The 15,420-nt window shown below is 43.2% G+C and overlaps 1 protein-coding gene across 9 annotated transcripts in view; it reads right to left on the bottom strand.

Moving 5' to 3' along the window:
• Positions 1-15,420, bottom strand: part of LOC147035206 (ectonucleotide pyrophosphatase/phosphodiesterase family member 3-like) — a 123,271-nt gene that overhangs the window by 55,004 nt on the left and 52,847 nt on the right. For 8 of the 9 annotated variants that reach the window (XM_085895371.1, XM_085895330.1, XM_085895321.1 and 5 more), the window contains 3 exons: positions 14,134-14,213; positions 13,442-13,561; positions 9,689-9,798 (listed from right to left, as the gene is read on the bottom strand). In XM_085895371.1, coding sequence (XP_085751497.1) covers positions 9,689-9,798; positions 13,442-13,561; positions 14,134-14,213 — 310 coding nt within the window. The remainder of the gene's footprint in view (positions 1-9,688; positions 9,799-13,441; positions 13,562-14,133; positions 14,214-15,420) is intronic. The other variant, XM_085895353.1, reaches the window with a different exon arrangement.

Here is a 15,420-nt window from a genome sequence, read left to right as displayed (position 1 = left end):
CAACTTCTGCTGTCGTTGCCCAATCATCCCACCCATCTTTACCACCATCCAACGCCTGTCTCACCTCCTCCCTAAATTTCACGCAACAGTCTTCCTCCTTCAGCTTCCACCATCTGGTCCTTGGTTCAGCCCTCACTCTCTTCCTCAACCTCACCTCTAAAGTCATCCTACAGACCACCAATCGATGCTGTCGAGCCACACTCTCCCTGCCACAACCTTACAGTCACGAATCTCTTTCAGGTTGCATCTCCTACTTAAGATGTAATCCACCTGTGTGCACTTCTCCTCCACTCTTGTATGTCACCCTGTGTTCCTCCTTCTTCTTGAAATACGTGTTTACCACTGCCATTTCCATTCTTTTGCAAACTCACCACCATTTGCCCTTCCACATTTCTCTTGTTGAGACCGTACCTCCCCATCACCTCCTCATCCTCTTTATTCCCTTCCCCAACATGTCCATTGAAATCTGCTCCAATCACCACTCTTTCATCCTTGGATACACTCTCCACCACTTCATCTAACTCACTCCAGAAATCTTCTTTATATTCCATCTCACACCCCAGATGTGGGGCATATGCACTGATGACATTCATCATCACCCCTTCAATTTCCAACTTCACACTCATCACTCGGTCAGACAGCCTCCTCACCTCCAATACCCTCTTGACATGATCTTCCTTCAGGATTATCCCGACACCATTTCTCCTCCCATCCACACCATGGTAGAACAGTTTGAAACCACCTCTGATGCTCCTCGCCTTACTCCCCATCCACTTGGTCTCTTGTACGGGACCGAGACTTGGTGGTGGACACACAGTATGTCCACCTTTCTTCTCTCCATCATATCAGCCAACTCTCGCCCTTTGCCAGTCATCGTCCCAACATTCAGAGTTCCAACTCTCACCTCCACACTTCTACCCTTCCCCCTCTCCCACTGCCTCCGGACTCGCCTTCCCCGTCTCCTTCTCCTCCTTCGCCCAGCAGTAGCACAATTTCCACTGGTACCCTGCTGACCACCGGTACCGGTGGCGGTCGTTGGTAACCCGGGCCTCGACCGATCCACTATGGAAATTCGTTTTGTTGTCCGCATAATGATTTGGCATAGGTTTTTACGCCAGATGCCCTTCCTGACGCAACCCTGGTCGCCTCTTACGACACACAGGGATATGGTACACCTATTCTAACTGGGGCATACACCGGGCCCAGTACAACTGGTGCTCATTTCGCCGACCTCGGAAGGATGGCAGGCTGAGTCAACCCCCTGGTGTTTTCGACTTGGTTTATATATATTTATATACATATATATATATATATATATATATATATATATATATATATATATATATATATATATATATATATATATACACATTATATATATACATATACATACATATATTAATTCAGTGTCCCAACGGGGCTTGAACTCAGGACCTCTTGGGTCCCAAGCCACTGCCCTTACCACTGCGCCTAACACTAGGCTCACATATATATATATATATATATATATATATATATATATATATATATATATATATATATATATATATATATATATATATATGATGATATATATATATATATATATATATATATATATATATATATATATATATATATATATATATATATATATATATATATATATATATATATATATCATTATATATATATATATATATATATATATATATATATATCATTATATATATATATATATATATATATATATATATATATATATATATATATATATATATATCATTATATAAATATATATATATATATATATATATATATATATATATATATATATATATATATATATATATATATATCATCATCATCATCATCATCACACCATTTTAAAGCCTTTTTCCCTGAGCAGGGGTCAGCTTTATGCGGGCTCCAATCATGATACCCTTTATTGTGGCAATGTTTTTACGGCCGGATGCCCTTCCTGACTCCAACCCTTTAGTCGCCTTCGATATGCAGTGATAATTACCAGCAAACTGGTGCTCATTTCGCCGACCTTCAGAAGGATGACAGGCTGAGTCAACCCCCCTGATGAAAACTCAGTGGCCAATGGGCGCTTGAACTCAGGACCCCGACGTTCCCAAGCCACCACCTTAACCACTAAGCCAACATCAGGCTCATATATATATATATATATATATATATATATATATATATATATATATATATATATATATATATATATATATATATATATATTGTTAACAATATATTTTTATATATATTGTTAACAATATATTTTTATATATATTGTTAACAATATATTTTTATATATATTGTTACGAATTCGCGTCTGCCGGCGTGCGATCGGTCGCTTCCCACTAATAGCAACCGCATCGCCCACCAGACGGACAATTCAGTCGTGACTTTCTGGAGCTAATGCCGGAACCCTGTCACGGGTGGGTCTTCAAACTCACCACGGCTGTGCCAATTGTCTAACCGCGCAAGATAGGGTCACTCGCCGAACTCGATATACCTAAGTTCCTCCGTGGGCAGTCGACCGGGCGACCATACCTCGACGCAGGTCGGCTTGGGACACGAACCGCTTAAGCGGTCCATTCCGCTCTGTAGTGATAACCGAGCGGGTATTATCGCCGACCTCGCCGGCTCCGATTCTATTTAACGGGTGTTTAAAACCCAGCTATTTATTCTGCTATGCAAGATGGCATTTCAATGGGGTGAAAGGAGGACGCGACGAACGGGGTACCTTTAGACCAGCACATTTATTATACAACACGTATACAGGCAAATAGAAACAAAAGCAGGCAAACAAAAGCAAGGGAAAGCACTACGAACGAATATAATTAATAAATGTACAGTCACTGAGGCAGCTTTACTTGACAGACGGCGCCATGACAACATTCATTCAAAAACCCAGAAGAAAATAAGAAAAGACCCCCCTCACAGACAACGGGGCCAGGCTGGACCACTTGGGTCTTTATGACACGGGACCTGGGGGATCGAACGGTCCCGCGAGACCATAGCAGGTTACCTGCACCCTCGAGGTGCCTCGATGGTCGGTGAGCTCTCTCTGGCACTCTCCTCCACGGACGCGCAGGTTCACGCCCCAAAGCCGGCAGAGCTGCGCCTCCCGTCCGCGTTTCCGGTACGTCGCCCGGACTCTCCACCGACCCACGCCTCTGGTGTACGGGTCGCTCCACAGACCCAGAGACCAAGAGACCAAGAGACCAAGACAAGACCAGACCAAGAGAAGGGCGCAAAACGAAGAGAGGAGACCAGACCAGGAGAAGAGCGCCAACGAAGAGAGGAGACCAGACCAGGAGAAGAGCGCCAATGAAGAGAGGGAGCCCAAGGCGGTTGTCCGCCTTATATAGCCTGGGGCTCTGCCCTTCGCCCCTCCCCGTTTTCGGCTCTGCCTCCCTTCGAGAAGCTTCTCGAAAAGGGGCATTTCTCAACTCCCAGCGCCTCACCCCTCGTATCCACCAATCGTGAGCGAGCCGCCTTGCCCTTCCGGTCACACCAGCCTCAGAGAAAAAAGGCGGGAAGAACCCACACTCACCATTGGAGGTTTCTTTTCCTCATTCTTTTACGCCCGTGTTCTCGGACCCCTTTTGAACGTGGAAAGGGTCGTAGCGTGGTCTGTGGAGGATGGCCTTTGCAAGCTGGCGTAGTGGCGAAGATGGTTAAATGGTGGTAGTGTTGGTGTGGCGATCGTAGCATGGTTGGCGTTTTGGCATAGTTGGGGGTGGTTGTGTTGTTGGCGTCGTGGTTTGTTGTAATGGTGGGCAAGATATGTCGGTTCAAAATAACGATAGGGAAAGAAAAACACTATCTCAAAGGGTCACAGCCCGATGAACACGAAGAATTTCCTCTAAACAACGGTAGGGAAACCTATCTGAACACTCACTTACCGGGATAACTGATCTAAGGAAGCTTTATGGTGTTCTGCGAATTTCCACAGCCGTAACAATATATATATATATATATATATATATATATATATATATATATATATATATATATATATATATATATATATATATATATATATAGATATATATATATATATATATATATATATATATATATATATATATTGTTGCGACTCGCGCCCGCCGGCGTGCGAGCGGCCACGTAACTCGACCGCAGCACGTCGCCCACCGGACGGACAATTCCGCCGTCGTGACCCTCTCGGACTAACGCCGGGAATTAGTCACGGGTGGGCCTGGCCTCACCACGATCGTGCCAATCGGCCCCCGCGTGGGATAGGCTGTTCGCCAAATTCGACCTACCTAAGTACCCACACGGAGGGTAGACCGGGCGATCGCACCTCGCCGCAGGTCGATTCGGACACGGGCCACTTTAAGCGACCCGTTCCGTACTATCGGGATAACCGAGCGGTGTTATCGTCAACCTCGACGGTTCCGATTAATTATTGGGCGTATTTAGCCCACGACCAACCCTTTACATGAAGTAAGATGGGGATTCAATTAAAGAAAAGACGAAGCGAAACGGGAAAAACAGTTCAACATAAGGCACATTTATTCCGCGGCAAACGGAAAGCACACATATACAATTACAACAATTATGCACCAAAAGCAAATGAAACAAAAACACAACAATTATGCAACAAAAGCAATTGCAACAAAAGAAACACAATGCAGATATACTGCCGACTACGTGAGCACACGGCAACACTTACACAGTTTTACTCTACAGACGGCGCCAACAACACATATACTCAAAATCAAAAGAAAAAGGGGCCACCCTCAACTACAAGGGGGCAGACGGGCCTGGGGCCGAGACCGCGTGGAGCCTATCCGTCTTGTGATGAGCCGCAAAATGGCGGCGGTGCCCCGACTCCGCGCCCCTCCGCGGGCCTCGCTGGCACTGCCTGGAATGGGGTGGGAACGGGGCCCCCTTCTCGCACTATCTCAGTGCGGGGGGGGGGAAACAGGGGGGGGTTGTTGATGCTCTGGGGAAAGAGGATAGCTGGCTTGCTTGGGTCCCGCGACGAGCGACTCCACTGCGCCCTTGACTGCGTTCCCGGCTTCTCCTCTCTGCAGCTCCCCGACAGACCGCCTCCCCTCCAGACCCGTCTTGACTGCTGCTGCCACACTTCGCCGCCGCCGCCACGACTCAGCTGAGCCCGAAACAGAAAAACCTCCTCTCCAACTCGAGCCCGAAACAGAAACTCTTCTCCAACTCGAGCCCGAAACAGAAACTCTTCTCTCCTCGAGCCCGAAACAGAAACTCTTTCCTCACTCGAGCCCGAAACAGAAACTCTTCTCCCCCCGAGCCCGAAACAGAAAATCTTCTCTCTTTGCCGCTGCCGCTGCCGCTGCCACACATCTCCAACTCGCCCGAAACAGAAACTCTTCTCAGACTCTATTCGCCCCGCGCTCGGCGCTTTATAGTCAGCAGGAGAAATCATATGCAGATTTTCGGATCAGGATCGGCTCGGGGGTGGAGCCACGCTCGCCCATTGGACGGAGGAAAAGTGGGCGTGAAACATTCCTGATCCGCGAATCTGCACATATCGATTCAACTCAGACGCGCCTGGAGGCGGGGCCAAATCGCCCCGCGCTCGCTGATAGGATGGAACAGAAGTGGGCGTGAATCATTCCTGATCTGACTTCCCCGGAAAGGCCGCTTTTTGCACCCGCTGCTCGGCGCGCGCCCTGTACGAGTCCAGGATCGGTGCCCACAAGCGGTGCGGGAATGGCGGCAGAAGGAGGAGAGGTGAAGGTGGTGGAGGGTTTATTGTGGTGGTCCCTGGCCACGGTGACGCTTGGAATGGCGGTGATGCGATGATGGCGAGAGCGAGTTGTGACGGTAAAGGTCGTGGCTGTTGGCGTTGTTGTTGTTGTTGTTGTTGTGAAGCGGAGTTGCGGTTGGTGGTTGTTGTGTGATGGCGGTTGAGACGTGGTTGGCTCAAAATAAAGATAGAACAGAAAAACGGCTATCTTAAAGGGTCGCAGCCCGAATGAATGACATTCATTCCCTCTAAACAACGGGTTTGGGCTAACTACACATATACTTACAGAGATATCTCACCTACGGGACCTGAATGGTGGTTTGCGAATTTCCTCAACCACAACAATATATATATATATATATATATATATCTTTACCATCTATTTTTCCCGAGCAGCGGTCAGGTGTCGACACATATATATATATATATATATATATATATATATATATATATATATATATATATATATATATATATATATATATATATAATCGTTTTTCACACCTCCCACACTTCTCTTGCCGAAGAAGCTGCATAAAGCAACCCGAGAAGGCCACCCCAAGGAAAGCCCTTTGCTGTTTCATACCCTTTCCAGAGTTCCTCCACAGCTCCAAAGACGTTCCCACATCGTACACACATGAGAAGGTCTTCGAGGGTTGCTTTTAGCAGCTTCTTCAGCAAGAGGAGTGTGGGAGGTGTCAATTATTTATATACTCTGAGAGACCTGGATTTAGTTGATTAGGTGAGAGCTGATTGGCTATTCCCTCCATTCACATTTGAGAGATGTGGGTGGGTCTTTCTTAGTTATTTATATATTGACTGTTTTTGACATTCACACATGGTACATGCTTGGGAGCCTCATTGGTAATTTATTTCTGTCTACGCTGTTGCTGATGAATTGCCAATAAGCAATCAAACTGGTCCAGCAGCTGGGGGGTGTGGAGCATTGGTATTCTCATGTGTGTACTGTGTGAACATCTTTATAACTGTGGAGGAACTCTGGGAAGGGTTTGATACAGCAAAGTGCTTACATTTTGTCAGCTTTCTTTGTTACTTTTCACAGCAGTTTTGGCTCGAAGAGCATGGGAGGTGTATATATATATATATATATATATATATATATATATATATATATATATATATATATATATATATATATATATATATATATATATATATATATATTGTTGTGGTTGACCAAATTCGCAAACCACCATTCAGGTCCCTTAGGTGAGATATCTCGGTAAGTATATGTGTAGTTAGGCCCAAACCCGTTGTCTAGAGGGAATAAATGTCATTCACTCGGGCTGCGACTCTTCAGGATAGCCGTTTTTCTTTTACTATCTTTATTTTGGACCAGCCGCCATTATTACCACCACCAACCACGTCTCAACAGCCGTCACACAACAACCACCAACCACAACGCCGCTTCACAACAACCACCAACCACAACGCCGCTTCGCAACAACCACCAACCACAACGCCGCTTCACAACAACCACCAACCACAACGCCGCTTCACAACAACAACCACCAACCACAACGCCGCTTCACAACAACAGCCACGACCTTTACCGTCACAACTCGCCACCGTCGCATCGCCACCATTCTCGCGCCACTTGTGGGCACCGATACTGGACTCGTGTAGGGCGCGCACCAAGCAGCGTGTTCAGAGACATCACAGACGTTCCGAAGAAAAACGGATCAAAAACGACTCACGCCCACTTTTGTTCCGTCCAATCGGTGAGCGAGGGGCGATTTGGCCCCGCCTCCAGGGCGTTGGAGGGCGGTCGCTATATGCAAATTCATGGATCAAAAAGCATTCACGCCCACTTTTCCTTGGTCCAATGGGGAGCCAGTTAGAGGTGAAGGGTCGGAGGCAAAGGGTCAAGGGTGAAAGAGCGAAGCCACGGGGCTTATATAAACGGCTGCGTTCGTCAGTAAAGGCAGTTGTGCGGAGTTCAAGAGAGTCGGCGGTGGAGCTGGAAAGAAGTCGGAGAAGTCAAGAGTGAAGAGTTGGGACGAGCCAAGAGAGGAGACGGAGAGGGCGAGTAGACGGAGCTGTGGAGAGGTGACGGCGGCGAAGGCGGACGAGGGGGTGCTCGCGTCGGTGCCGGGAGCTGCACAGGGAGAGGCCAGCAATGCGCCCGAGGTCGAGGAGGAGACGCTCGCCGCGGGACCCGAGACAGGGTGATATCCTCCTTCCCCCGAGCATCAGCAACCCCCTCCTGTTTCCCCCCGCGCTGAGATAGTGCGAGAAGGGGGCCCCGTTCCCACCCCCTACCAGACACTGTCCGCGGGGCCCGCGGAGCTGAGGCGGCGGCGCCGCTCTGCGTTCCATCATCAGAGGGGGAGGCCCGACACGGACTCGGCCCCAGGCCCGCTCTTACCCCTCATCCTGGAGGGTGGTTCTCTTTTCTTTTGCTTTGGGAATATGTGTTGTCGGCGCCGTCTGTGAAGTAAAATTGTATAAGTGTTGCCGTGTGCCCGGTAGTCGGTTAGATCTGCATTGTTGCATTTGCTTTTTGTGTAATATTGCATTGTCTTCTTCTTTTACATGTGCTTTTGGTGGAATTGTATATGTGTGCTTTCCGTTCATCGCGAAATAAATGTGAGTTATGTTGAACTGTTTTCCCGCTTCGCTTCGTCTTTTCCTCTATTGAATCTCCATCTTGCTTCACGTAAAGGGTTGGTCGTGGGCTAAAACGCCCGATAATTAATCGAACCGTCGAGGCCGACGAATAACACCGCTCGGTTATCCCGATAGTACGGAACGGGTCGCTTAAAGTGGCCCGTGTCCGAAGTCGACCTGCGGCGAGGTGCGATCGCCCGGTCTACCCTCCGTGTGGGTACTGAGGTAGGTCGAATTTGGCGAGCAACCCTATCCCACGCGGGGGCCGATTGGCACGATCGTGGTGAGACCGAAAGGTCCACCCGTGACTAGTTCCCGGCGTTAGTCCGAGAGGGTCACGACTGGATTGTCCGTCCGGTGGGCGACGTTCCGCGATTCGAGTTACGTGGCCGTTCGCACGCCGGCGGGCGCGAATCCGCAACAATATATATATATATATATATATATATATATATATATATATATATATATATATATATATATATATATATATATATATATTTCTTCTTCTTCGTTCGGCTGCTCCCGTTCGGGGTCACCACAGCGGATCATCCGTATGATCCGCATAGTGATTTGGCACATGTTTTACGCTGGATGCCCTTCCTGCCACAACCCTGGTCACCTCTTACGACACAGGGATATGGTACACCTATTTTAACCGGGGTATACACCGACCCAGTACACTGGTACTCACTTCGCCGACCTCGGAAGGATGACAGGCTGAGTCAACCCCCTGGTGTATTAATTCAGTGGCACAACGGGGCTTGGACTCAGGACCTTTTGGATCCCAAGCCGCAGCCCTAACCACTGCGCAAACACCAGGCTATATATATATATATATATATATATATATATATATATATATATATATATATATATATATATATATATATATATATATATATATATATATATACATATATATACATACATACATATATATACATACATACATATATACATACATACATATATATATATATATATATATATATATATATATATATATATATATATATATATACATATATACATATACATATAGATGGACTAAGGCTCGTAATGGAGCTGCTACTCACAAACTCTAACCATTTAACAATTACATCGAGTGCAGTATACTATTACACTGAATTAAAAGCAAACACAACCTGTCATTACTCGAAATGTATATATTTTCGTGCAATAATTTGTGCAATGCAGTTCTCCAGATTCCAGAAAAGAGGGAATGTTTTTGCAATAATCTGCAGAGTGCAGTAAAAATAAAGTTTAGCACTGCAGAACTTGGAAATGGCATATACCTACCCATTATATGGTTCCCATTTGGATGGATGAGTATTGTTAATGGGTACATCACTTCCAGGCCAAAAGTATGTACCAGCTTTCACACCCTGGGATTCAGCTGTCAACCAAATCTGCATAAACCAGACCATTATCACATAAAATACAACACCATGATATACTTAGAAGTATGAAAAAATGTTCATTTTCATAACAGATCAGTTGACACTCAAAGTTTTGAGATGGATCAAATTCATTGCACATTACGATAGCAGTTTAACTCAACTGGTAGATTGCTCTTCCCTGATGTGTCCAATCTACATGGTGTTGCATCAAATTTATCCACAATTGTGATTCTGATGCGATGCTACATCTCAGAACGTCTGATCGAGTGCATGAAGATGTAAAGCCGGCTGTCATCTCTGCATTATAATTATCTGAAGTTAAATAACCAACATTATATGTTGAAAGGAGTATATGTTTTGTTAACGTTTAAATTCCAGTCACCGACTGTATAATCCTCAGAGGCCAGTTCTTAAATTAAACAAAAAAGAACTGAAGAACTGAAGAAGTGAAGAGAAGGAAAATAATCTAAGAGTTTTTGAAGAATTGGAAAAACTTGCCTTTTGGAAAGGGGTGAGTTATAACTATTAAGAAAGTCATGAGAAGGTAAACAAGAGTGATAATTGTTTTGCAGTACATGTTCCCTTCCGATGTGATATTGTCTTAGTCCAAAAAGAGCATAACTCTGTGAAAAATTGATGAAACGCCCTGAAACTCAAACTTTTTCGCACCAGTAAACATGTCCCTTTATTTTGGCGTGTCTAATGGTGCGTTTGATGCTGAAATAATTTTTAAAAATGACCTGATGTACATGCATGAAGCAAAAACATGCGTATGCCTTATGTGCATATATAATACATCGCTGTTCGATACTTGGGATCATTCCAAGTGCACTGGGCCATGGACAAACACCCAGGCCTAAGGTCTGAGCCCTGCCTATCTGTGCTGTTTCATGGCATGATTTTATTGGGATGGAGTCAGGCCAGCTGTCCAGCCAATGGAGGTAAAGCAGTGGGGGGGGGGGGGAGTCAGGGCAGCTGAACACTGACCCATGTTTAGTATAATATGTGATATTGTCGAAGTTTAAACAGGACAAATCTCTGTGAAAAATTGGCAAACACCCTGGAAATCGAACTTGTTCTGTAACTTATCATAGTAAAGCCATGTACCAATTTGATTTGAATATGTTAAAGTATATGGGGAAAAAAAATCTGAATAACCACAGATGGGATGGACAGATGGAAAGCACACCTCTAGTCCCTTCCAGTGAAACTGGTAGGGGACTAAGTATTCCAGAACTTAGCAGTGAATAGGAAGGAACATATAGACCCCCAGCTTTGGGAGTTTATTTATTTAAAATGTCTGATTTGTCTGGTGTTTTTTTTATGATAAAGCATATCTTGGGGCACTAGAAAATAGGCGTCTGGTCCTTTAACTACGGGGTGTTAATGCACCAGCACCAAAAATATTGTGGTTTTTGATGCATGCCAAGCGAAACAAATGAAAATCATGTATGCAGCTCCTGTGACGTCAAAAATGGGCCCACAGTGTACAAATTTCACTGAAAATGATGCTTACACATGTCTTCAACTACAAATTAAAAGATAATTGCGATCAGACCACTGTTTGGAGTAGATTTTTTTATTTTGTTCCAAAATAAGCGATTTTAAAAACTTTCACTTGGGTCGTTTCATTCAAGTTCAGAGCTTATTTTAGAAGTATTTCATGGAGAACAACCTACCCTCAAACCTATTTCTAAAAATTGTCCAAGGGCATAGGCTGCATTTTAAGTGGTCAACAGTGTCTCTATGTGGAAAAATGAAAATATCACAGCCAATCTCCCCCAGCTGACCCCTTAATCGCCATAATGACCCCCGATATCAACAAAGTCAAATAACTCTCAAACTAATCAACATAGAAAGCTAATTATGGTGTCTCGCTATAGGTTTTTTGGCATGGGGAATCAATTCAAACGAAAATCAGACCAATTAGAACACTCATTCGCATTACCCTTTATTAATTTGACCATTTATTAATTTGCCCTTATTTCCACGATATTAAAATCTTCTACTGTTATGTTCAGCAGCTGTCAGTTGGGTAAAACATTTCTCCATCCTTGGTTGATAAGATAAGAGTTTATGTTCCTTCTGTCAGCTGTGTTTCTTCTGTTAAATTTTGTAAAAGTGTCATGTAAATATTAAAATATGCCGCATCTGGAGATATGAGTACAATACACAATGGATAATTTAATTTAAAAGACAAAATAAACTTGAAGCTTTGCTGTCCTTAACCAAGCATATTTGAATATTAATTATTTGACACAAACCAAGCAGTGGTCAAGTTATGAAGTAAAGTTGTGTGATTAATGGTTTGATTTATTACATTATATGTCCACAGGAGCAAATTTTAACTTTCTACAGTTTTTCTTGACTCTCACATTACCTGTTATGTCTAATAAATCAAGCTCTTTCTAGCTATTGACTCACTCACTCACTCACTCACTGACTCCCTCACTCATATAAAATCTTTACTATCTTCTCGGTGGGCTCCAAAGCTCAAAATTTGCAAACGGATGCAAATCAAAGCCAATATTCCAGGAAAAACCCCCCCACAAAACCATCGGTAAATGTCCCTAAATGAAAATATATGCGATTAAAAGTTGGCCTGTGCAGCCTCGTTCTGCTCACTCTGGGTCACATGATTCAATAATGCAAAACATCAAATGAAACAATTAACATACATTATTTTATTCTTCACTGCGTTTTTGCATCTCTCTGGCGCTGAAATACACGACGCAGTACAAATGCATCTACGATGCCACCAAGAAAGAAAGGCAAGGCCTGTTGGCGTTGCCCAGCAACCAGTGTGAATATAAACTCCACCTCTTAAATATAGATTATATTTGTGAAAAGATCAAAAATATTATGTCTGTTTAGGTCATGCATGACCCACTATCTTTCGTCCAGACTAGATCCTTTTTTATTGCTTAGTATCAAGTAAGGAAGTAGCGCTTTCATTTTTTAAAGACATTTGTATGACTCAGCCAGGGTTCAAACCAAAAACCTCCCACATCCAGAGGGAATACTCTAATCCTTTCACTTCCATGTCTGGCGGTGGAGTTACAGTGCTCATAACTCAAATTGGCTCTGTTGTTCACAATGTGCAATGTGGGAGCAGCTACAAGATGTTGGAAATTACTGTTTATTTTGCACTTCGGTTTAAAAGTTCCAGATTCTCCTCTTTATGCTTATCTTTGACATAGAATTACAAATTATGACTCATGGCATTGCCTAGCAACCCAATAGAATGTAAAAAATAGTTTTATTTTACAACTTTTGTTGTATTTACATTACAAATGACTATAGCTGTAAACTGTTAAACTAAGAGCTCGTTCTGATTACTCCTTGATGCTTGCGTTCTTTAGCTGTTTGCAGAATGCAATCACAATCCACTTCATCAAATATATAAAGCTTCGATTTATTATGTATGCACATCGGGTGGACCTGAGTAATTGCTTGCAGTCTGCAAGCATGCCTCACGAGTACTTTATTTCAATGCTGCATTCAGATTTCCAAATTAGGAACAGGTTGATTTAGGTCCTGAGATCGTATGCTTTATCAGAAATGCCCAAAGCTGTTTTATTCTACCTGCACAACATGACATCACAGCCTTTAGGTAAAAGTAAATTGTTGATTATGTTGTGCTTAAACTGACCGGTTGTCCTCCCCACCAGCGAGGATTGTTTTTCTCAGGACTGGACAGTGAGAAATGAGCGTCAAACTCCACATCATACATGCTATTGTCCACAATGCCATGTGATTCTGGATAAAGACCCTGTTAAAGAAAGAAGAAAGATATTTCAATGGTGACTTTGGAACCACACTACCTGATGATACATAAAAGCTTTTATCATCTAAATATATTCTTAAGTTCATTTAAGCTTCTGGTTATTAGTTATACTTTTGACAAGCTTGTCTTCACAGTGTCTTTACCCCCAAAATATTTAACTGGGGATAGTGACAATCACGAAATACCTGGCATCCACAACAAACAGGAAGATGCAGAAGGAAGACTCAGCAGCAGAAACTGGTAAATACATGTATATGACCATATTTTCAAACATCACGGCATGACACAAATATCATTAACGTGCATGCTCGTGGCATGCGATACATTATGTCTTGCAATTGTGTTTTGTTTTTGGGGTTGGGGATAAGGGCAAGGGGGGAGGGGCACTGGGAGGCACAAAACACACTGGATAAATCACTAAAATATTTGATTCAAAATAAAAGATCACGTTTGCATGAAAAGATTACCAAAGCAATGATTTTAATCAAAGTTGCATGTATTAGATGAATATACAGTTGTAATTCAGGAATTTTTAAAGGATAATCATTATCACTTACAGTGACGATGGTGTAATGGTTTGGAAAGGTCTTGGTTGGGTAAGCTGATCTCATATACTTTGCAGATGTCCCACACGTTCCTGCCATACATGACAGAAGAAACATAAAAATAACAACTAAATCTAAAAAAAAAATGTTAATCACAATCAAAACTGGATGATAATCCTTTTGCACACTTATGGGACTTTTGTTAAAGATTTTTAAAAGTTCAAAAGCACTACACTTTAAGCAAAAAGAGAACAACACCAGAGATAATTAAAACACAGAAACCAAACATATCAAACTATCCTAATCCTACATTTATGAAAACTTATTAAACATTTCACTGAGTATAAAATTTCATGGAATTTTTCAAGCATTCTTGGGAAAAATGCCAGGGGCATAGAAAAGGCACCTTTATTTTGTATGCGCCATGTGGCAAACAATAGAAAAGAAGGGACATTGCATACCTTGTAGGTATGATGTACGTCTATTATGGGTGTTTCATTGTATTCGAGTCCGGTTTGAGTATGGAGTATGGACGTTTGAGTCTGAACACAACCATGTGGCAAATCTTGGAAATGATAAGCAGTAGTTAAACCAGAGAGTTGGTGTCGAAGCCACCAAATGCTCGCCTGTTTATATATTTATCGTTTTTAAAAGACGAGTCTAATAATATTTTTTATAAAGCATTACAGTGAAGTCTGATCCAAATAATTTTAAAGCAATATATGTATTTGTATATTGTAATCAATAAAAAATAGTGTGGTAGATAAAAACATTAGAAAGGAAATAACTTGCACCAAAAACTTTAACATTTTCACACTCACGCTGACGCTGACGCTCAAGCAGGGGGTATCACTATAGCTCTCTGTTCTTCGAACAGGCGAGCTAAAAATCACATGCTGCCAGTGGAACATGTGTATCTATGCCCTATAAAAGCACAAGTTGCTTGAGTTGTGAGGCCGTCAATTAAAATGCCACATCTAATGAATGATCAGAGGAACCAAGCCATCGGTATGCTGAAGAGTGGAATCAGTCAAGAAGGTGTTGCTCAACACTTTTATGTCCACCAGTCAATAGTTTCTAGGCTACAAAACTGATACAGAGCCGCTGGAAGGGTCAGAAACTGTATTCATCCTACTGCACAGTCTATGACCTCAGCAAGACAAGGCCGATACATTTTCATCAGTCACCTCTGCAACCGCTTCAAGACAGCACAGGAAATGGCCAGAACCACTAGGAACAAGGGGACGACTCATCAGTAACCGAGCAGTCCGACGTTGTCTTGCTATGTGGAGTTTACAG

Source organism: Eptatretus burgeri, chromosome 1 (assembly GCF_056783735.1).
Source record: "Eptatretus burgeri isolate ZD-2024b chromosome 1, Ebu_testis_v1, whole genome shotgun sequence".
Lineage (NCBI taxonomy): Eukaryota > Metazoa > Chordata > Myxini > Myxiniformes > Myxinidae > Eptatretus > Eptatretus burgeri.
Note: the sequence above shows the minus strand (reverse complement) of the source record. Positions and strands in the feature narration are given on the sequence as shown.